General features: G+C 46.9%; 1 protein-coding gene across 1 annotated transcript; it reads right to left on the bottom strand.

The window, feature by feature from the left end:
• Positions 1–6,647: 6,647 nt before the first annotated feature.
• On the bottom strand, positions 6,648–23,513 carry LOC115331698 (ankyrin repeat domain-containing protein 54). Its single transcript, XM_029993899.4, has 9 exons — positions 23,295–23,513; positions 20,704–20,950; positions 19,051–19,098; positions 17,233–17,331; positions 16,258–16,329; positions 14,989–15,036; positions 10,643–10,767; positions 9,155–9,262; positions 6,648–8,722 (listed from the first exon to the last, which is right to left on the bottom strand). Exons 1-9 carry the CDS (start codon positions 23,388–23,390, stop codon positions 8,660–8,662), a joined length of 906 nt encoding a protein of 301 aa, XP_029849759.3. The 5' UTR covers positions 23,391–23,513; the 3' UTR covers positions 6,648–8,659.
• Between the last annotated feature and the right edge of the window lie 63 nt (positions 23,514–23,576).

Genomic DNA, 23,576 nt, shown 5'->3' with positions numbered 1-23,576 from the left:
CCGCTGGATGGTCAGTGTCGCCGAGAAATCCCATGCAATATGTCCCAAAGAGAACACATGGCCGCGGAACAACGCTGGGCTAGCAGGAGGTCCCGTCAAAGGTACATTGGGACGTTTGCGGGATCAGCGTATGTTCATTCAGGTTACTCAATAGTTATGTTCCAAGAGGACCGGTTCATTAACGAGGCACTGATCATACCGCGGATAGCGTTGAGGCTGCGCGCGTGCCAGTGAAAGAGGAACTACGTTATGTGACATCTCTGTTTGCGCGGTCCTGGGTTCTACATAAATTCGAACTCCGCCCATGGGCGGTTTTCTGCAGGAAAAATAATTCTCTTATCGCCCTTCTTTCCTAAGCCGCAAATGAAGCGCATTGGCGTTGGCCACACCTCTCTACGTCACCTTCCGGAGCCCTATAATGTGAACTGCTACGAAAAGGTTAGTTAACAAATGTTTGCTATAATTATTCGAGTTATCGTGACAATGAGCCCCCCTATATTATGTCCCACTGACCGTACAACTCACCTGCACAAATCGGATTATGTAGCTTTGGCAGCTTTTTTTTTTAATTTTTAAAGTTTTAACAAGAAATACTTTGTATATTTGCTGTCCAGTACTCTGAATAAACGCTGACTGACTGGGGAGCAACTTGGCCAGCAAGAACAGGCCCTCTGAGTTGTACATGTATCCATTTTGCCCTTCAGATATCAAGTAAAAACAAAAAACATATATAATGTACGTAGAAAATATGTTTCGTGCTAAATAGTGGGTGACATTTTTTCCACGAACCATGTAGGATTGGAACTCCCTTCCTTGTGATATACCAGTTAAAATGGACTCTCTAAGCCATTTTGCAAATAATGTTTGTTTTGCGCGTATTGAACTTTTTGTGATTCAATCCTGAGTTGTGAGCAATGTGATAGTGCTTGTTTGTTTGTATATAAAAAATTTGTTTTACACATTATTTTGGGTTGCATGTCGAAACTCTTGTGCATGTGGCTAAAACATTGGCCCAATTTGTATATTTTCTTTTCTATCGTACTGAGTGCTAAAACTCCACCCTGTATCGGACCTTCTGGACTCACAGTATCAATAAACTACTGCAAACCTTTTGTGCTGTTCACTGGTGCTGGTTGCGTACTGCTCAAAACGGACACAATGCATGCTTGTTCATGCAGTTCATTTTTGTCTGCACTTTCTAGATTTAGACTAGATTTCTACTGAACTTTCACATTTAAGTTTTAATGAATTACCAATGTACGCGAATTGGTTTGCATATTAAAATACAGATTTCGGCTTTTTTTGTCAGCATGATTTTACATTATGGCGCTTTGTACCAAAAATGTGCAGATTGAGTGAATGTATTTCTGGACTCTTGGTGTATGGAGATCAATTTGTGTGATACGAAAGCGCGAAATCTAAACACTAGAGAATTTTAATCGACTGTTCCGATGACTCCGATAACGATACCCGATACTCTGCCGCTGCCTTTGCAAACGCAGCATATATAAGTATAGTGAGTTTTAGGGAACCGTTTCCGCACATCCAATACGGCACGATGTGGCTTCCGGTACGCACTGCGCATCTGGGAGTTTTCTGTGTTAGCGCATGCGCAGTTCGTACCGGACGGGCCCGTCGTATCGTACCAGATGTGCAAAAAGGGTTCCCGTAAACTCCCCAATAGAGAGTTTTAGCAGAGCATTCCGATACCCCCGATAACGATACGATGCAAGCGCAAAGGCGGCGGCGGAGTTCTGGGTATCGTTATCAAAGGGCATTGGTATGACATTAGAACAATCTGCTAAAAATATCTATATTGTCCACACAGGATACGATTTGCTACTACTTCTATCGCACGGGTGGTCTAGCCAGTTTTAAGTTTGGAGCAAGTTTCGGAGCGGAAAAAGTCTCGTTTTGGAGCACCTCAGGAAAATTCGCAATTTTGGAGCTGCTTTGGAGCAACACATACATATAGGTTTGGAGCGATTCCGCCCATTTCCCTATTGGCGATACCGGCATGCATTCATGTAATGACTGCCGTGTGATGGCCATTAAAAAAGAAAAGTTAGCAGTTATACTGCACAGTCAAACTGCCCTTCAACGGCTGTGAAGCTCTGCCATACACAAAGTCAAATTCGTGATCAGTGTAAGCGTGCTAATCAGCATTGACAAGTCAATGTAGATTATCAATATAACCCTGTAGATAAGAGATAAATTGGCGCGATACAAAGTTTTGTCACGTGACACAAAAATCAGAATTTTTCTGGACTTCATAACTCCTAAAATGCTTTGTGACAAATATTTTATGATGACACTCTGAAGACCTCTCACTGCAAACATTCAACGTCTGATTTGCTTTTCCACAGTCGTGGTCGCGATCTAGTTGCATGACAGACGCCTTGACGAGTAGGACAATCAAAGATTCCCATAATTTGAGATGAAAGCATATGCTAATGAAATGGGAACCATCTACAAGCACATTTTTACAAAACAGTGTTACACTTCTGAACTCGCGCACACAGAAAAAAAAAGAATTATTTGCGCTCTTTAGCCTTCAGCAGTGCGCTTCGAAATGCCACTGACAAAACCTGTTAGGGCTGGAGGTAAAATTGGTGTGAAACAATGCCATGGAGCCGGAAACATGGATTGGACTGTGATATCCGTACGAAAATGTCAGATCGGAGCGGTTCCAGTTCGGGTCCGCGGGGTTCTAAACATCAGCGCGATGCTGGGTGTAACCAGTTGGATCTAGTGAGACGCAACGCACTGGAATCGCTCGGTGATCGGCGAATCCGATCCGCTCCCCTTGTTCCAGTAGGGTCTGCTCCCAGCCAGCGGGCGCGCAGTGGGTGGGCAGTGGGCGCGCATATGCGTGACTGGAGGAGGGGAGGGAGGGGTGGGTGGTGGCAAGTGGTGGGGGGTGGGGGGGGGGGGGGGGGGGGGGATGGCGGAGAACTTTTGCGGTCTCTCGCATAGCATGTCACGTGTTAGGGACAGGCGCATCCGCTACGCGGGCGCTGCGAGCGGGCGTTCTCCGCGCGCGCGCGCCTGGCTTTGTCTCCGAGTCAGTTGTTTTGTTCTTCGCGCTCGTCGCACGGTCGCTCGGCGCTCGACCGGCTGCGACGTTCGCGCTGCGGGCGCACGGATACTGACGCGCCCTGGATGGGTATACCCACTGACCTCGGCTTTGAATCTTTATTTAGTGTGAAGCTGCCGACCCATTGCACTTTGCCTCGGCATCTGGACGCGCTCGTGTGCTTGTTTGACAATACTTAGACAACTCGGATACCGCTTGCCCGCCGGAACTTCCCGACGCACTCAACACTAGATACTGTGCTTGTGCGTGCTGTGTGTGTTCCGTGCACTGTTTAATGACGACGCGACGACGCCTGGACGACCGTGTGCGCCGCCATAATTACCGCTGCGCTCACCACTGGACTCTACAGAAGTATTTCGTGCGATGCTCTTAGCCGTTACAACCGAGAGATCGTCGCGATTTCAGACCCAGTCCGCCTGGGTCTGAAATCGCGACGATCTCTCGGTTGTAACGGCTGAGGGCATAACACGAAATTCTTTTGTAGAGTCCAGTGGTGAGCGCAGCGGGAATCCACGATGATGATGATGATGATGATGGTTTGCGGCTGTTCCCTTTTGAATCGGGCGGTCCCGTAGAGTTTGGGACCTAGCCAGTGGGGATTTGGTTATCCCCGTTGGTGAACTAGCATCCACCAGTTCTCTAGCCTTCGCTTCGTGGCTTCCACCTGCTCACGCCACCCTCCGTTGGTTCTCGGTGTAGCGTCGGTGTTGTTGCCGTTAGTCCCACCCGCAGAGTCTGCCACTGAGCTGGAAGCAGACCCAAAGCCGAGTGCCTCTGCCAGTGCGAGCTCCCGGGTCGCCTGTCCACACTCCGCCGGTTGAACTGGTTGCAGACCGGTGCACGACAGCACAAGGTGTTCAATTGTCTCATCCGCCTGACCACACACACGGCATGCTGCAGATTCCACCGTCTGGTCGAAGCGACGGCGATACATCTGCGTTCGCAGCCCTCCTGCGCGTGACTCAAAGAGGAGCCGGCTGCCCAGGCTGTTGTCGTATAGCCTAGTCTCTGCCGAAATGTTGTGCTTATATCGATGGTACATATATAGCGTCGACTTGGACTTCGCCGTTTCTGCCCACCGAGCTGCCTCCTCCTCTCTCACCCTGTTTCGAATCTCCATTTCCCACTTCCTGTCTGATGTGATAGTTACTGGGGTTGAAAAGAAGCCGTATTTCTTCTCTAACTGGTACAGCCGCTTCCTCCAGCCAGTCTGCATTCCCGTGAGATATGTGTAGACGAAGAGTCTCTTGGCCCACCGGCCGCGGTCCATGAGACGGAGACGACTGTCGTAGGTTATCTTACTGGTCGCCTCCCTGGCCTCAAACGACGACCACCCAAGATCTCCCTGGACCGCTTCGGTGGCCACCATTCCGTGACAGCCCAGAGCCTGTCTCCCGACCTCTCGTTGACGACGTTCCATTACTTCCCGCACTGTGCCAGGGACACAAAGAACCGCGTTGGCGAAGGTTAGTCCAGGCACCACAACCGCCTTCCAGAGTTCGCGAGTCACCAGAAAACGATTGCAACTCCAAAGATTACGTTTTCGGAGCACATTCGTACCTCGCACGGCTGCCTGTCGGAGGTGGGAGTAATGATCGGACAAGTACTCCGGCTTGTTGGTCAGTACAACTCCCAGGTATTTGTACGACTCCTGTACTTGTGCTTGCTCGCCGTTCAGCACCAGACTGTTTAATTTAGCCTCATCGGACCCGGCTAATTGAAGGACTGCCGACTTTTTGGCGTTGAAACGAAGGCCCAACGTAGCCGCCTCCGTCTCACATATACATATTAGAAGCTAGTACGCGCCACCTATCGCGCAACGCCGGAAACATGGGTGCGAGGCTGGAAGGTGGTTGGAAAACAACTAGGCTTCGTGATGCATAGTTTTGGTTTGCCTTGAAACACATGGGCGTAAAGCTCGTGCACGCAAGCTGTCCGTCCGCGAGCTCTCGCCCGGCCCTACTCGCTCCCGCGCTTGCTTCCCCGCCTCTGTCGCAGCCTAGGAATAGCCGGCACGCCCATTCGTTTTCCAACCAAACACTCTGCTCGCGCATGCGCAGCAGCTTTTTTTGCAAATCGTGGATTCCGGCGGAGCACCGCCTGGGTTTAAAATTAGGGCTGGAGACGCGCGGTTCCAGGCTGGATACAAACTGGAACCGGCATTTTTCATTCCGGCCTGAATCTGACATTTTCGTATGGGATGGTCAAACCCTACTGGATTCCCATAGGCGAAAACCAAAACTCTTAAAAAAAAAACTATTTGTTCGCTGAAAAATGCTTCGACGCAGTTTCGTATGAGTTTTCCCTTTGGGTGCGACGGCACGGTAACAGACAAGCGGGAATTTAGCAAAATGGCCCAACTGGATCACCCCTGCCGGACGGTAGCATGTAGGCCTTCCTCCGTGCGGTCCGCCTTGGAACGCGACAGCGACCGTGCGCTCGCGTACTTGGAAAATAACAGAGTAGTTATCACTAGGGCTCCGTGTTTTCGGATAAATCCGAGAAAAACACTCGCCGGTAAATTTTCTGTCAATTCAGATTTATCTGAAAAACTCCGAATTTCGGGGGGCACAACGACAAAACAAAAAGCAAAAAAGGCGGTGTTTTACAAATAAAGTTTATAAGAGCACAGGGTCAGCGGACATGAGGAGATGCCACTTCAGTTTCCTTCGAAATCTAGAACTACTGACAGAAGGGGCTAGCCTTTTAGCACGTCGAGGTTCCTTCAGAACAATGGGTCATGGTACCCGGACTTTATTTATTATGTTTTTGAATTTTTAACATATAAGAACACAGCAAAATAAACACCAAATATCAAAAACTTAGGAGCCTAAATAAAAAATAAACTCACGCAAATCCCAAATTTTCAGCAAAAAAAAAAAAAAAAAAAAAAAACTTTGGATAACACCCTCCGAATGTGCGCGACACAAATCGCGTCCCGTATGGACAGCCGAGATTCAGTCCAACGACTTTCTGAGCAAACCCCTAAGTTGCATGCTGGAGTAGTGTGGACATGTGACTTGGCTTACTCATACTGGTGGTTCTCTTGACCCGACACTAGCATATACATGAAGGTTAGACTTCTACATTCGGTTCTTGAGCGCTATCGTTTAGGTTTGGAGGCTACGCTCGCCAGCGGGACTAGCTCATGGGATCAACGCCTTTGACTCGCACACGCGACATCCACTGTGCTCCAAGTTGCGGTGGAAAGTAGCCCAGCTTCATGCTACCGCAGCACCCGTGCCGTCGAGTCCCGAAGGTAGTGTCAAATTCTAACATTTATCTTTACAAGAAAAATTAAAAGATCATCACGTTTGACCCTAGACTCATCATACACAAAGTTGGGAATGAAGTTATTGAAGTTTACGGAGCGTGCAGATTGGAATCTTAGGATGATGACGCTGTGCTTTTGTCGACGAAGTTCGATCGGCGTGCTCCGCAAACTTCCGGTTCTAACTTTGTGTCCAACGAGACGCTCCATGTGACAACTTCGATGTTGGAAATACTAGAAACACGACGACAGTTACCTGCGGATAAAGAAACTTCAATATACGACTCAAAAACATTTATTCCATCTAAGTACAAAAGGCGGGGCGGCACACTTAGGTGATGGTGGTTGCCCATGCGATTATGATTTCTGTTGAACTCTTACGAAATATCACCAGGAAACGTCACAAGGATATCACTGTAACCGTCGAGATTCCACAAGGTCGCAGACGAGTCACACCACAGACACTTCGCGCACAATGTTTAACACTTGTTTCCCAGAAGGACCACCACGACAACCTGTTCCCATTCTGCAAACAACCGAGAATGGCAGGGCAGGCAGATCCTTCACCCAGTCTCAGGGTGTCTACAAAATGGTAAACTTACACCAGCTTGCCTGCGCACCCTAACTATTTTTTTCAGATCCTTCAGTTGTCCAGCCTCCAGCGAGCGTGTGCTGGAGGCTGATCATCTAAAAGGGACACCCTGCCAAGTCCTTTGAATTGGGCGGTGACTTGCGCCACCTGGCGTAGGGATGCCGCGAACCCGCCGAAGTTCGGGCTCGACCAAGTTCGACTTCAGTGTGCAGAGGCGCGCAAATTTGAAAACGAACTAACACCCTCTGGCGGTGGAAAAGTGCAATATTTGTCGTATGTATTGCTTCACTGGTTGCATTACGAATTAACGCAATCATTAAAAGTACCTTTTGTCACTTTCATATTGTTTAGACATTGGTAATCATTTTGTAAAATATAAAACAAAACTACCCAATTTATTTGTGTACCAAATTTTGAAATTTTTGTGTAGAAGCCGGGGCCATTCGTCAAAATTTGCAGAAAGATAGAAGGTTAGCCAAACCAGTCGAACCTCCACAAAATGTCCCGGCATCACTACTTACAAGCTCAAGCATCACCAACAGATGTTATAAGAGTATGCTTCTGCACAAGAAGTAATGATAAAGATTTCTCGCATCAACCGGGTACGCTAGTAGTCAGTATTGTTTGTTTGTCTGCCTGAGGGGAACAAGGTCATAAAGGTACTTCTGCCAGCACTGTAGTCTCACCCATAATAACTGTATATGCCACTCTAGCCATACCTTATTACGACTACAGCGAGTATAATGGCATTATATAGTGCACAAGACGTAATTTAAACGGTAGTTTACGAGGAGTTCTCACACGGCGTCAAATAACCACAGCTGAAGAACCAAAGTGGCAGATAGGATGGAAGCAGCCGAAACTGTCCTGGCTAGCTGTGTCGGCTGCGAGCTGTTCTTGACGATGGAATCTCACATTAGAGTGAAATACCTCTCGCACTTCATTAAACAACACGTAACTTATATTTACGCATACCGCACATGCTCGTTTCACAAGGATGCAAGGTCCGTTTTAAATCACGGAGCTGCTGCACGGAATCTAGCGCTTCCCTGCCTCCGTTTTGATTGTAAGGGGCGTGGCCTCCGAGCCATTCGCATCTGAGAAGCACATAGTGTGATTTTTCAACGACGTGCGGAGCACAAGATCATGTGGGTCGCTCGCGTCACTTGATTGGTTCGCACACACGAGAAATTCAGACGAGCAGACGACTAAGTCTGAACTGGCCCACTTACCGATATCACCACTTCCCGCGAAATAGAAAAACAAAACTTTGCCCTCTCTCAGGCGTGATGAAGCCACTTAGAGCTGGACTTAATTTTGCAGTCTGCGTAAATGAGGTCTTAGCAGGCGAACAATGCTAATACCGGCAAAATAAGGTGCAGTCTCCAATTAAGTTGGCTCACACACCGGAACCCAACACTCTCCTTGGCCCGATGTGAAGTGCCGGCGAAGGTTTCGTACTCGTCCAATCGGAGAATGGCATGAACAGGGGAAAAAAAAAACAAGAAAACTGCACGGTCGCGTTTGTAGCAGATTCACGGGGTGATGGAGACTTCGAGACGCCCATGAAAACTGGTGTCCGAAAACCCTTGAATGGCTTTCTCTGCTTTTTGTCTTCAGGTTGGGAGTTGCTCTGAGTTTGCAGGGCCTGCGGCGGGGCACGAGGGTTTGACGTCCATCTGTTGTTTTGGGTGCACGCTCAGGTCTTGTGTAAACTCAGGTGAGCTAGGCTAGAGAGCAAATCTTGCACGTCATTGTCCACCTGAAAACGGTAGTCACGGTCGTGTAAGTTCGTCAACACAACGACAAGCTCTAGAAAAAAAAAACATAGTCAAGTTCTTGCACGATTTTTCGTAGACATATCGAGTAGTAGTTTTAGGGCTTCCTGCTACCGACATCTAGAAAAAGAAAACGCGATAAGCACGCACATGACACAATTTTGATAAACAGTCAGAAAGAAATAGCCAAAGTTACGAAATATGAATTTGCTTCCATTAGAAAGCGATTCTGCGTCGAAACCATAACCTTGAACGAGTCGACAGCACGTTGTAACTTGCGCAGCGCCACAGCAAAGCTTATCCTCAGCAGCTTTCAATGACAGCACGAGAGTGCTTGCTACAGCTTGGGCACGAACACAGGGGTAGCTTGGGACGTGAACTTCCAAAAGCATCGACGCACTCGCCGCTACACATACCTCTTGGCGCGTCTGATGTAGGCGGATTCTCGTTGAGAAGGTGCCGAGGAGGTCGCATTCGGCAGACTTGCCGCTCCTCTGAAGGTACACCTGCATCATCTCGATCACCTGCGTCGTCGGAAGAGGGAATGGCACGGTCGTTTGCTCATCGGCTTCAAAGTCCGTTGGTAGCTCGACGACACGCAGCAACGTGCCACAAATGGCAGGAAACGTTTAATTCCTCGTGTCGATCCGTGATGACGTGTTGCGAAAAAACTATTCCCCAAACCTGTTAGGGAATGACATAGATTTCCTAATGGGCTCCCCGAAAATGGTAGGGGATTCTCCAACCCCACTTGAGAAGGGCAATTTTTCCTGCCATTTCAAGATTGCTGAGGAGTTGTTCTTTACAATCACTAGAAGAATGAAGATAGCAGGGAGGAGTCGCAATTCTCCTGCCTCCAGCCCGAGCTTGCTAGCTTCGATATCGCAAGATATAAAAACATTTTAATGCGTAAGTCTGCATCTAAATAGTGCAAAACAATCGTGATTTTAATGGTGATGATGACTAAATGTAGCGAATCAAGTTTCAACGGATGTTGCATGCGAACGCGGGGGACCCGTGTTGCAAGTGTTGCAACATCGAAATGGTTGGACAAGTTGCTCCGTTTCAAGCCGGGTAAACAATTCTATAACCTTTTTCTAAAGAGTTTCCCAGCTGTTTTAGAGCGCAGCTCTTAGGCGCCCATTTCCGGGTTTCGCGGCGTTGCCGTTGGTGTAACTGTGCGCGTTGCATTATGGAAATAATGCAAGCAGGCTTAACCGTGCATTGCATTATGAAAAAATTTCCCTCTAAATTTAGTGGGAAAATTTTAGCTAAATTTCCCGCAAAATCGAGCGGGAAAATTTTGGTAAAATTTCTCTGCTAAATTTAGCAGGAAAATTTTCGCAAAATTTCTTTGCTAAATTTAGTGGCAAAATTTTCTGTTAAAGGGCCCCTGAAAATAAAAGAAATACTTTTTTTAAACAGTCTCGTTGGGACACACACATCAAAAAACAAATTTTATGCAAAAAAAAAGAGCAATATTAACGGCGAGAGATTTATTTGAAATTCTGCGCGCAGGGGGAGGGGGGCATAACCTCGCCTCCGTACCCTCCCCTTCTCCTCCTCCTCAAGAGCTGCACTCTAATTCGGAGTTACAGAAAATTGTAAATGTCTTCAATATCTTTTTGTTTTTAGCTGTTAGGGAAGCTTTTTTAACTGCTGGGGAAAATTCCTCAACAGCTAGGGAGAATCCCCCAACTTGTAGGCAAAGTGCACAAAAGCTAAGGAAAATTCCTCAGCATTCGAGGAATTTTCGGGAGAGAATTCCTTAAAAGCTTTAAGGATCTTCCCTGACGGCAAAGATGCACCCCAACTGTTTATTGGACCGGGACGTCTGCTTTACCGCCTTCGCTTTGCACTGCCCGGCTCTTTACGAGCCAACCCGGAATGTCGGATCTTCGTACCTGCATGACCTCCTGCTTAAGGCTCTCCGAAGACTTTGCGAGATCCATCTGGAGCAGACGCAGTTTGGACTGCGCAAGGTGCAGTGGGGTACGCCCGGAGTTGTCTAGGGAATTCACGTCTGTCCCTGGAAAATGCCACGCCATGCCCAAACTTGATAGTAAATCATTCATTCTGTTTCCATCTACATTCCGTCAATGGGGGAGGAGAAGAGAAAAAGCTGTGTTGAGAGAGCTTGATGAGCCCTTGGTCCCCTTTTCAAAGGCACACGGATTGTCGGTGCAAGAAAACAGTACAAAAGAACAAAGAGAAATTGTACTCTGATAATATAAACACCAGAATAAGTCTTCGGAAAGGTTATACAGCTCTAATCCCTAAGCAGTCGGCCTGACAAGAGAATTACAGCAGGGGTAGGACAGACCACAGTGGTTTTGGAGCAGCTTAGGAGCAGAAAATCTACATTTGGAGCAGTAAGGACAAAAAAATCAGTGATTTGGAGCACCATAAGAGTAATTGTGACATTGTTTTAAGAAATCATCTTAGCCAGTTGTACCATGATTTACAATTTAAGCAAACTAGGTTTATACTACAAGTGTTGGAAAGTATTGAATAGAACCTTACTGTGAAATACCTTAAATTGCACACAGAAGGATATTTTGTTTTAGAAACCAATTTCAATTAAAAATTAAGGGGCACGACTCGGGAACATTGATGCTACATGCTACGTTGTATCGTACATCGTAGCATGTGCAATGTATGATGCAACGGTACAATGCTTAGGGTGCATGAATGTGTATAGTACATTGAATCCATCGGATAGATGAATGAATGGACAGATACAAATTGACCGAGGAATCGGGCGGCGGCTTGCGCCACCTGGCAATGGAGTAGCCAAGGTTGTCGGCCGCGCTTTCGCTCTCAGCTAAATCTAGTGTCACAGTAATCTTTGGCACAGCATGGCACAATTTTGGTTGATTTCATGCTTTTGGCACTGCTAGGCACAGGAAATTGCAAATGTGTCAAAATGGCGCAATTAGCACAGCCGTACCGCCCCTGCACTGTAGACCGCTCTTTAGTGAACTGGTGTTGCGCAGATATGGATATAGTGAAACAGAGCTGGAGCCCACTTTTGATACTGGTAATAGATCATTCCGTTTAGCGCCCTCAGGGCGGCGCCATTTTGTCAGACCGCAGCGCCCTCTCCACACATCCGTTCTTGCCGTTCTCCATCTTTGGGCTGTACTGGCGGGATGTACCTACATCGAACTCTCACTCGTGGCTGCCATTATGAAGGGGTTCGCGTTCTTAGAATATTTATGGCTATACTCCAAAATCAGCCTTTAGCACTCTGTTGTTTTATTTCAGTAAATGATCAACAAGCGTATCTTTGTTCCATTACTTCAATAGCAATCAGCCGGCACCTCAACCACTGCATCTTTTGCCCCAGGAAAGTATGTTTTTAATTATTATTCCAGATTTCCCCTGATTGTGGCTAAAGGCCTACACCAGAATGAACTTCGTGTAGTAGAATAGCTGCAGCAACCGGATTTACTTTTCGCCGAGCGACCGGCCACTCTGACACGGTTTTTCCTTTTTTTTTTATTCGCACGCAGGTTAACATCGCAATTAGACTCGGTTAGATTTTTTTTTTTTTTTAATCGAGCATAGCTTTTTACGATAACTTGCATATCAAAATCCGCGCATATGCGCTTGAAATTTCCAAAGTGATGCGATTTTAAACCGAGTTTGATTCCCAGCCAAATGTTAGGTACAGCCCACTCGGCGGAGCAGACGATGCTCGGGGTGAGAGGGGGAGGGCATTTATTCTCTCTCCGCTCTCCCTAGTGGAACGGTCTATACAGTCATTTGAGGTACTGGTATAGCGACTATTTCCACCCAAAAATTGAGGTTCTACTGTACAGCTGTCTCGTCTGATCTGCTACAGACTTGAAGCCGTTCAAGTAACCAGCCACAACGCCGGATACAATCGTCGACAGATTTTTCGGATGCCGATTTTATGGACACGCTGGATTACTCGAATGTTTTCGCCGAACCATCACTCACCCCATAGAGTTAATGTATAACGTAAACTGAAATTTAGGACGCCAGAAAACTTATTCCTCGATATTTCCGACATAATTTGCGTGATTTCCTCAGTTTACAGCCACAAAACAGCTGCCGCGATTGCGCCGCGAGCTTAGTTGTTGCCATTTGGGTTGTTTTGATTTTGCCCTGTAGCCTCGATACCACGTCCTATGCAATAAACAAGCTGGGTTGAGGCTATAGTTGGGTTTACCGGTTCTGCTAAAGCTAACTTGGCATCCATCTGCCCATTCTTATTGTTCTTCCAGTTGTTCTTGTGGTCCGTGTTTTTCGAGTTGCGACTGCGAGCAGAGCGGCCGTTCGCTGTTCTTGTGGTCTTTAAGCACAAAGGTTTTTTGCCGATAGGCTTGGTGTTGGAGCGAGCTTGGTGGACTATACGTTGTCTACAAATAGTGCCAAATGGCGTCAACTGCAACTTCGCTGTTTGTGCTAACGAAGGCGCCGACAAGGCGCAGCAGCGTGATAAGACAGATAAACAAACGAGTGAAAAGTGAACAATATAAAGCGGCAGTTACACGAGAACTTAAAGTTCACATCAAGCAAGAGGAAAGTGGCCAATACGCAGCAGAATATGCGCGGGAATTTGATAATTTGGCTGAAATCGATTTTTCGGACCACTCGATTATTCATACAATTTCGGGGTACCCTTTGAGTATGAAAAATCGGTCGGCGACTGTAACGACATTTTGAGTGAAATTCTGTCTTCATGATAGATAGGTTGTCTGAAGAATGTGAGTTGCCAGGAGGAAGTATTGCCCCGAGATTAATGATAAAAAAAAACAACCTCATTAGTCTCTCATTATTAGGGCGCAGCTCTTAGGTGCCTGTTTCCAGCTTGAGCGGCGTCGCCGTCAGCGTAACTGCGTAAACACGTGACGTCACTGATGACGTCATCAGTGACGATGATGATGATGATGACAATGACAACATAAGTGACGATGATGATGATGTCATCACGATGACATCATCGTCACGTGACCTCACAGGGGTCACGTGACGTCATGGGGGTCAGGTCACGTGACCCCCGTGGCGTCACAAGACCCTCGTGAGGCAACAGCAACGCCGCTTGGAGGGAGGAGTAGCAGACAGGACGAGGAGGTGAGGAGGAGGGGTATACCCCCCCCAGTACCCTTCCCTCCTCCTCCTCAAGAGCTGCGCTCTAATTCAGCGTTACAGGGAATAGTAGACGGCTTTCATTATTTTAACCCAACTTAACAAACTCTTGTCAAATATGTCTACGTTTTCGGTAGTGAATCTTTATTCAATAGACGCTACTCCTCTGGGGTGAATTTTGGTGAAATGTATGAGACCTCTCGTTAGTCTAGCTCTTCCCGATCTGCCGTTGTGATTGTCTCTAGGCTGATTTGAATCGTCAATTGAGCTGCGGCTCATGAAAGGTGGCCACAAACTCCAACAATTGAAACGTGAAGAATGTCCCCGTCTGTTTCTACGAGTGTCCACGGAGGATGCAGGTACCTTGTGCTTCAAGTTATTCTAGCCATCAATGACTTTTGTCACTAATACACTGAATGATGAGTGGATATGACCACTCTCTTGCCTAGCAGCATTAATACAGTAGGCTCTCATTCACTGAAACTCTAGGAAGCCACAGATTTTCTTTTATCAGAAGTTTGAATTATCAGAAATACATCTAAATATGGTTCAAGATAAAATTATGATTTGTTATATGGATGGTTACACATACTAAGCAGATATTTGATGATTTCCTCTATACAGGCCTACTAATCATAAGCAGGTATGCTACACGAAGAAACATTGGTGAAATGTATGAGATAAGTTTAGCCATCCCTCAAAAATGTTGTCTTCATCGACCGTTTAGATAGCACATGACACCTCAAAAGCAAAATTAAGTTTGTTCATTCAGCAAAGAAGTTGTCTATTGTGGACTATTAGTCCTGTTGAGTGCGCTTCTCATTGAGCACCGGTACACTGCAGACAAGAAACACCTGCGGAAGTGAGCTCGCTGGGTGTTGCTTCTCTGCAGTGCACCGGTGCTTGGTAAGAAGTGTGCTCCACGGGGCCTCACAAACAAAAAGTATGAATTACACGAAAACGCCGTACGTTGTAAGCATAGCAAGACAATCAAAATTTTGAAATTTGTTTAGTTAACCAGAAATATGAAATAGCCGAGTCTGAATTATCGCGAGCCTACTGCATTAAACAGCGGTCATGCTAGAAAAAACATTCATGGACCCTGATGCTTGCCCGCGTTCGAGTTGCTTACCGGCTTTTAAGAGTAGGGTGATCACCTCTGTGTGACTAGTGCAGACGGCTGTAACAGAGTGAAGAACAACACTGAGCACGCACACCTTTAACACGTAACAAATTCACAAATTCTTAATGGTTAATGTGGCAAACCATGACGTCAATGCAATGCGGAGGGTGAGCGTGCGATGCCACCCGAAGGCACCGATTATATTCGGACAGCACCGAAAGTGTGAAGCTTGTATAGTAACCGTCTCCCAATGGTCACAGTTCGCTAATGGTGCCGGGCAGATTTTGTCTGCGACACAAGTGGCGTATTGCGTAATGCACAAAGTTGCAAACTGTGAACTTTAGGAGCAGTCGAGTGCGTTACTACATATATTTGGAAAATACTCTCAAACTGAAAATGCATGCTAGTCGAGAAGGGGGCACCTCATGCAGCTTCTGGGTCACAAACCAGTGTCTCAGGTTACGTCCATTCTAAAGGCTAGAGGGATGCCAATGAAGCTAGCAAAGCTGACGGGTACAAAGCAAGGTGCTTGTGACAAAAGAGAGATAACGATTTAAGGCGAGGGAAAAAGAATGTTAGCGCTTCCCACAGTTAGATATGGTACACTCAACAGACACTAATGGACCATGCTTTGGGGGGATCGGTGGCCGAGTGGGCTAGCGCACACTAGCTCGGAGCACATAAAGCGAAAGCTTGCGCTGCAGAACCCAGGGATCCTAGGTTCGATTCCCACCCCTTCCCATTTCGACTTGGATGAGCATCATACAGGCGTGCAGTCGTGTATCATCACTACTGCAGGGTGCACGTTAAAAACCCCAGGTCAGCGGTTGTACTGCACTGGCTAAATTGCTCTACTACAGCTGAAAGACAAGTCGCCCGTTGTGGCAGACTAACTTCAGGCTGTGCAAACATACACACAAAACACAACTAGACCAGCTATGCTCAAGGGCATCGTCACTGAGGTGCTATAGTTGTGCAAAATCGGCACTGCCAATTTTGTCCGCCATTCACAGGACATGTTTTTCGTCTTCCTTTCTATTGAACAGCATGTGACGAGGCAAAACTGTCTCACCAAGGTATACTAACACAAGACCTAGGACAGTACTTAGTGGCACATGTAGAAACATGGTAGCGGTAAATGAAGGTCATATGAACGCTCTTATCACACACCAACGGGCAACAAGCGGAAGCGGCTGGCGGAAGAGCACCCGCCTCTACAGACTATGCACGGCCGTGGCATTTCGCAAAGCAGGAAACCATGAAAGGAAAGTGCATTACCGAGGTGCAGCGCGGTGTTGCCGACAATGTCCTTCTGGTTCGGGTTGGCGCCATACTCGAGCAGCATTTTCACTGCAAGACACGACCACGCACACACACAACTTCAAAATCTGACCATCGTACGATCAAGGGCAGATAGCAGATACAGTCATGTGTGCACAAAAATATAGAACAGGGCTAATGCGTCTGTCTCACTTCTTGGTGCCACCTGGTGGTAGTAAGGGGAAACATCGGCAACCTGCAGCCATCCCATAAACCTTTTAGACGTTGGCAAGGTTCAGACACACGCAAAAGAATCAACACATCGATTGGAGCGCAGGGCGCGACGTCTTTCAAGTAGCAACGGCAAGAATGACAGAGAACTGCTTCTCCGAAAGGCATCACCTAACCTTGGAAGGAGAGGGACGTAGACAAAAGTTCAATTCCTGAAACCCAAACTTACCAGACTGCTTCACATATCGACGTGATGCTAGAGTTTTTAAGCTTGTAACCTCATCTTTCCAAACACAGAATTCTTTTGCTTTCTTCTCATTTCCCTTTCCTTCATCAATTTTTGTCCCCCTCCTACCAAGATTTGGTGACACCTTTTGGGGGGCAGTTCTTTGTCACTCTTGTTCATTGCCAGTTAATAGATGTCGTGTTCTGTGCTCTGCCCTATGTGCTTATTCTTTCGTGTGTTCCCGGACATGGTTTGTGTGTAAGGTTCTGTACTCTCGAGGTTCATTTTTCTTCGAATTGGGGGTGTTTTCTTAGGGGCTTATTTTCTCCCACAGATTCACTGTTTCTCTGCGTTTAGTATTTCCGGTGTCGGGCAAAAAAATCTATGTTTACCAGGGCTTATGCTTAACTAAAAACAGAACACGAGAATAGTATCCCTCATTTCTACAAAACATGCACACGACCCAAACAGCTTGGAAACATCCCCATACTGGTAAGAAAAAGGAAAACGAGACCAGATTCCTACACGAGACTTACCGATGAGCAGGTTTCCCTTGCAGGCTGCAAAGTGGAGCGCAGTGCGGCGGCGTTCGTCCGCGGCGCGGGGGTTGACACCGTTCATCAAGAGCCGGTGAACTGCAATGTTGCCCGCCCCCGGAAGTGCATGATGTACAGAGAGACCATGGTTGTTAGCATTTACGTCCGCAACATAAGGGGCATATCGCATAATGGGCGCTGCTGCAAACTGTGAAATTTAGGACTACCGCTCAAGTGCATTTATACCGTAAAATACCGGGTGGTGCCCACCCTAATTTCACTGAAAACTGGGTAACCCCAGACATGGGCGCTTGTTCGGTCAAATCGGGCACTTAACGTGCAATTTGCATAATTCCCAAGTTTCGGAAATGTTAATGGTGGGTGCATAAACGAGCTGGGCACTTCCGGGGTATTTTACGGTACTACATTATCTTTGGAAGCAGCTCTCCAATTTAACATTTGTGCTAGTACTGTAAAACCCTTTCTTTTCGAGACCCTGATTTTTAGCGAATTGGACAGCGGGGTTACCGTACAGTCTAAGCCCATTACAACAGACCTGGTTACAACAGACATTTGGATATAAAATACCGATTTGTGAAGTTCAGTTGGTTTTCCTCTACATACATTGACTCAACTTCATATCTGCATACAACATACTCCTCTTACAACAGACTGAATTCTTGGTCAAAATCAAGGTCTGTTGCAACAAGCTTAGACTGTAATATCCCAAGGGATGCCCCATCCCCGAAAGGTAACGCACCCCTATTTTTGGCAGGACTTGCTCATTTTCAGGAACGCCGAAAGATAGCCCACTTCTAGTGATTGCAGGGCCCTAGCCAATGGAGACTTCAGCAGAAAGGGTGTTACTTAGCCACGACAGTTGATAAGCGAACATTGCTGACCGAAAAGCTTATACAGCCAGTCGTCTTTGGTTCATTGCCCCTCCCTGCAATCACAATCACAAGTTTCGCAGCTCACAAAGATCACAAAGTTTAAAACTAGCATTTTTCAGCTTTTTTTTCTTTTGATAACAGACCGAAAGTTAGCCCGCTCCAGATTTTCACCCGATTTCCTTTCGCTTTCAGGTGGGCTATATTACGGAATATTTGCGACCATTAAATTTCGCTAATTCTGAAGGCTGGAATTCGCCTGTGCAGACAATAGAAATATTTGGGCGCACTGAAGTTTGCATATTTTACAAGTCGCGAAATTCGCGGAAATTAGGGGCTCGCGAACATTAAGGGTTTTTGCAGTATTTCGAGAACACCGAAGGAATGTATTCGTCTGTCTTCATTTGCCGTGTCGAAATTTACGATGCTGTCAGATCAATGACGTTCAAGCCGTGCCTTGAATTGTCGAAATTTATGATGCTGTCAGATCAATGATGTTCAAGCCGTGCCTTGAATGTAAACATCTGACAGAAGTCTGTCTGGTTGGGGAATGGTTGGCGACAAACCAAGCCCTAAATGCGGGACCCAACAAGCCACGTCGTATTCTTGATGCGTGAGGTCGATATCTTTTCGACACACTCGTTGTTCACCCTCGACACATCTCTCCACAAAAGTGTGTGCAAGTCTTTAAAAAAGAATACAAAAAGAAAACAAGGAATTAAACGGCACCAACAATGAAACTGCTCACTAAACAAATGATACCAAGCGCTCAGACACACATCAACCCATTTAGGAGTGTTCTACGTAAACGACAATGAACACTTTTTTTTATTTATTAGCTTGTTTCCAGAGGGGTAAGCCCTTGTGCAAAGTGTTTTGTCTAAACAAAAGAGCTTGTACTAGACTTCCAAAAATAGTGTTCACTCACCCAGGTCTACCTTGTTTGTGATAGCCCCAATCCTCAACTTGCGCTCGCCTGCAAGAGAAGACGGGAATGCCGCTGCTGAATCTTGCAAAGCATCACAAAGATGGGACACAGTGCACTGCCATGTCAATCATCCTACCTCCATTTGCGTCCTTGCTATAGAAATGTGCATGGGACCGAATAGAGGTTACTTGGTTCTTTTTTATTCCATTTGTCTAAAACCCAAGGATCTCGGATTTGAAACAAATCCAAGAACTTGCAGGTGGGTTCTTGAAGGTCAGTTTGGTACCTAAAGCTTGTATTGAAGGAGCTTTCCCCTCTCCCACTCAAGAAAGAAAAGGAAGACAATAAAGAATTTCCAGCCTCGCTGAAATATAATTTTGCAGGGTCGCCCTTCATCTGGTTATGGAAAGTATAATTTCTGCATAACCGTTTAAAAACATGTCACCATCGCGAAACTGATATCAAACAACACTTTCGCTTGATGGGAGTTTATGGTTTAGAAAAAGAACACATTTTCTTGAGAAGGAAGAAGAAACACATTTGCATTTAACACTGGAGAACCTACAAGCGTGCTAGGAGTATATACGCTGTTAAGTGATCGGCGATCACAAGCCAGCTCAGTGTTCAGTCCACTGGCATGACGCCCATCTTCTGCTGCAAGCGACCTAAACGAGGTGACAGTTCAAGATTCTGTTGCAAGAAACCAGGAAGCACCCTTTCCTAAAAATGGTGCCCTTTCATTTGGCAGGAGGCGCAGTTACCCAGTTTAAAGAGGCACTTCCGTCACACGGATTGAGGTTTTTATCAGAATTACTATCAAAAGGCTTAACCTTATAGTTTCAAATATTAGGTAGAGTTTAACTGTAAATATCAAAAGCTGTATGCATCGATTCCTCCGTCCTTCCATCAGTCCGCGAAAAGCATAAGAGGAAGCTCGTCCAACAGAAGAAGCGAAATGAAAGTATGGTGTGAGGCACTGAACACACCACCCACGCACTGAAAGTGGTCCATAAGTAGCAACAAACAGACCAATCTCACCAGCCAGTTTAGCCATGCCGCCGTTGCCGCAGTGCGTCGAGGGAACTTTAGCCTCTCTCCATGTGCGACGTCGCCTCAGCTTCGCGCATGCAGAGCAGTAGACGGCATGAGTGCTGCCATCTGCCTCCCGCGAGCTAAAGTTATGGCGGAGTCAGGCGTGCGCCGAACGCCTGGCGAGATCGGTCCACTACGTCATGGGATTTGGCGTGTCGCGTGGTTGCGTATCACAATCCTGGTGGTCGGTAGGTAGAGTCCCGGCAAATAGACGAGCGTCATCAATAGTGTATCCATGCAGCGCTAACCCAGTTTGTGCTACCATCACCACCGGTGCGGCTTGCAGCGTCTCACAATGAGCGCATTGCTAGCTCGCAGCGACGCCAAAACTGACGCGTCTGCCAACTTGCAACGGCTCTGGTCGAGCTCCGGCGCGTTTGCTGCTTGTGGCGTGTCGCGGATCCATTAACGACGACATCACGCGCAGGCCTTGCATCTTTGAGGTGGAATCGGTCGAGCCGGCAGACGGCGCGGCACGACCCAGTTTCCGCTGCCACAGTGGTCGCGAGCGGCATCCCCCCACGGGTCGCCAAAGTCGCAAGTAACGGGGGGACGACTCACTGAGGACGTCCCTGCCCTTAAGACACGAGTTGGGCCACCAGCGGACGCCCTTGCGGTGGGCGTGACGCATCTTGCCGACGCACGGGTGGCGCGACGGCTCGTCGTAGAGCAGGCCCCCTTCCTGCAGGCAGCTGTAGCCGTTCTGGTCGGGCAGCGGCACCACATTCTGGAAGCAGAGACCCGCTGGGGCCTCCGGTGCCACCGGCGCGCCACTGTCTTCCTCGCTGGGGTGCCGGGGCGGTTCCGGCTGCAGGTGTGGTGCGGTTTGTCACGTGCCCCCCACCCGCAAACAAGTATGGTGCATGCAACTGTTAAAACAATACTCTAGCATTTTTTTTTCAAGGTTTTCAATTTGATTTGAAATTGTCCAAGCACACCGACACACGTCACTGAACTATATACTTCTTTTCAACCTTAAACTTGGCAAAGAGCGAACGCAATGAATTCCATCAAGCCAATCAGGGCAAAGGAGGCGAGTCACGTGCCAGCCCTCATCGAAGGCACGGCGGCGCGAGTAATCCAAGCAGCTGGAGAAGAGGGGAAGGAGGAACTCCCCTCTTTCCCCAACCCTCTCTTGTGTGTCCCAGGCATCGCTTTTGTTCCCCTTAAAGATTAGCCTGCCACTCGAAATTCATACAAAAGTGGCTTTCTTTTCTCTCCCACCCGTGAATACGACAGCACAGCAGCGCACAGCTAGTGAGGGAGTGTAGTTCCCCGCCTTCCTCCGATGTGCCAATTGGCTCACTGTGACCATAGCCTTCGCCGTTTGCCAAGTTATGGTGAGATGAAGTATATAGTGACCTAACTATGAGGACAGCATACTTTTTTTTCTTTTGTGAAGTTATTAAATTTTCAAATTTTGGTGCCCACTTCTCTTTTCAAACTGGAAGTCCATACTGGCAACAATGAAGAAGCGACGCAAGCGGCAGGCAGGGGTCCACTGTTTAGGCAGTGGCATTTGTTCCCAACTGATTATGGGAGGTTTGATAATGTCAAATGAACGCTTTACAAGCTCGCTCCGGCACTCACGCGGTAGCACGAAACAAATGCACGGCACACTCTTGTTCTTTAGGCTGCCTGTTTGACCTGCAAGCCTGCCTGCCAGTGACGTCATGGCACCGAACAGCGCGGTTATGTTTGAACGTTAGTTTCGGCATCGATTTCGTTCGTCAATTTTGCAATAACTCGTGAATTGACAGATACCAAATGGCATGCCAAAAAGAGTAAAGGCTGGGTATTAAGCAAATGTAGTACGTTTGGGGTAACTCAAAATGTTGCCAGTGTTACCCCTTTAAATGGTATCCCTTTAAATCAGGACCATCTAACAACAAAATTGAGATTGGAACATGAGAAACGAACGGCGACACGGTGTTTCCAGACTGTGCCAGCAGGCAGCAGAACTAGTTTCTTCAGCTGAGTGCGCAGTCCATTTAACAGCTGTGAGCACTGTACATTTGTAAACAACAGTGATGACCCGTTATCTTCAGCTATTTGTGGACGACTGCAAACAAAGCACTCGCAAAACTAAAATATTAAGGTGGGCTGGTTGGTTCAACATATTGTAATTATAAAGCGCAAGGGACAGACACGGACATGAAATAGACAGGACAGTGCTACTTCATGCTTGCGTCTGTCCCTTGCACTTTATAATTTAAATTTGTTGAACCAACTAGCTCACCTTAAATAGCACTTTCCAGTCTACTTCATGCCCGTGCCTCTCCCTTGCACCTTATAATTTCAACACTCGTAAAACACGGAAAAAGTTGTGTCAGGTGAACAACTCCAGCTTTTGCATGGCCAATGTAACACCGTTACCTGTAACAAAACTGGCGCGGATCATCAGTTTAATGAATATAATACATTAAAAAACAGATAAGAGAAGTGAGCATGGTTCATTCTTTTTTACTTGTTAAATTTGTGCACAGTGATTTCATTACTGTTTGCATTCCGAGACAGTTAGTCGAAGTAGCACACACTTTGAAAGTTACATGAATTCACGCTCTGATTATGTACGAATTAACATAGGGATTTAACCAATGATTTCTGGACACAATGTTTCTTCTCGGCTTGCAATGTGATCGACATTCGTTGATCGACTGGCTCTCCCATTTGCTTGATGCTCATCCGCGCAGCTTGTGAACTCATCGCCTTTTTAGAAGCAGCAGTAGGAACTGTACGTTATTAGGCCAAAGTCACAAACTTGCAATGCATATTGCAAAAAAAAAAAAAAAAAAAAAAAATGTGGCGAAAAAGGAATTTTTGCAGATCGCGTGTGCTAGCTCGCCTCGACTTTTTTTTTTTATCATTATTATTTCCTAGTAAAGTGTTGTGTTTCACAAGACGTCACGGCGATTGTCACAAATTGCAAAAGCCTCAGAAGCTGCGCGATTATGAAAGCAGGAAAGGTTGGCCTAGCAACTAAAGCGTTTTTGGTCGAGCAGACAACACGGTGGTTGCTGGAGGGCAGAACATCGTTATGTGCGTGTCAATTGACCTTAATTCGACACATTCTCTTTACAGCGAGGGCAATCTTAGGTTCGTGTATGGATTATTTGGGTCAATAGAGAAACACAAAATACAGGAAGTCTCACTGGATCGTTGTTCACTCTCGGAGGAGATTCCACGGACATTGTGGTGCTGCCGTTGCTTTCGCTGCCCGTCTCGATCCCGGAGTCGGCGCCTGACATTGCTACCGGAAATAAAACGAATCACGGAAGGTGATCACAAGCAATCCTGTCTTGTGCCAACGCTCGCTGCAAAACTTCCTTACACAACCACCACAGGACCACAGCCACAGCATCAACAAACGTCTAGTGCGTTCGGTTATTCAGTCCACAATTCAGTCGGTTTAGTGTCTATCGGTGCTGTCACGT

This window comes from Ixodes scapularis, unplaced genomic scaffold (assembly GCF_016920785.2).
Source record: "Ixodes scapularis isolate PalLabHiFi unplaced genomic scaffold, ASM1692078v2 PGA_scaffold6__148_contigs__length_123643588, whole genome shotgun sequence".
Classification (NCBI taxonomy): domain Eukaryota; kingdom Metazoa; phylum Arthropoda; class Arachnida; order Ixodida; family Ixodidae; genus Ixodes; species Ixodes scapularis.
This window is presented reverse-complemented; position numbering and strand designations above follow the sequence as displayed.

Coding starts and splice junctions, on each gene's coding strand:
- LOC115331698 (XM_029993899.4), bottom strand. CDS start 23,390: ATGTCAGGCGCCGACTCCGGGATCGAGACGGGCAGCGAAAGCAACGGC. Junction 19,099..20,703: donor TAAGGGCAGGGACGTCCTCA/GTGAGTCGTCCC, acceptor CTTCTCTTGCAG/GCGAGCGCAAGTTGAGGATT. Junction 10,768..14,988: donor CACCCTACTCTTAAAAGCCG/GTAAGCAACTCG, acceptor GGCATTTTCCAG/GGACAGACGTGAATTCCCTA.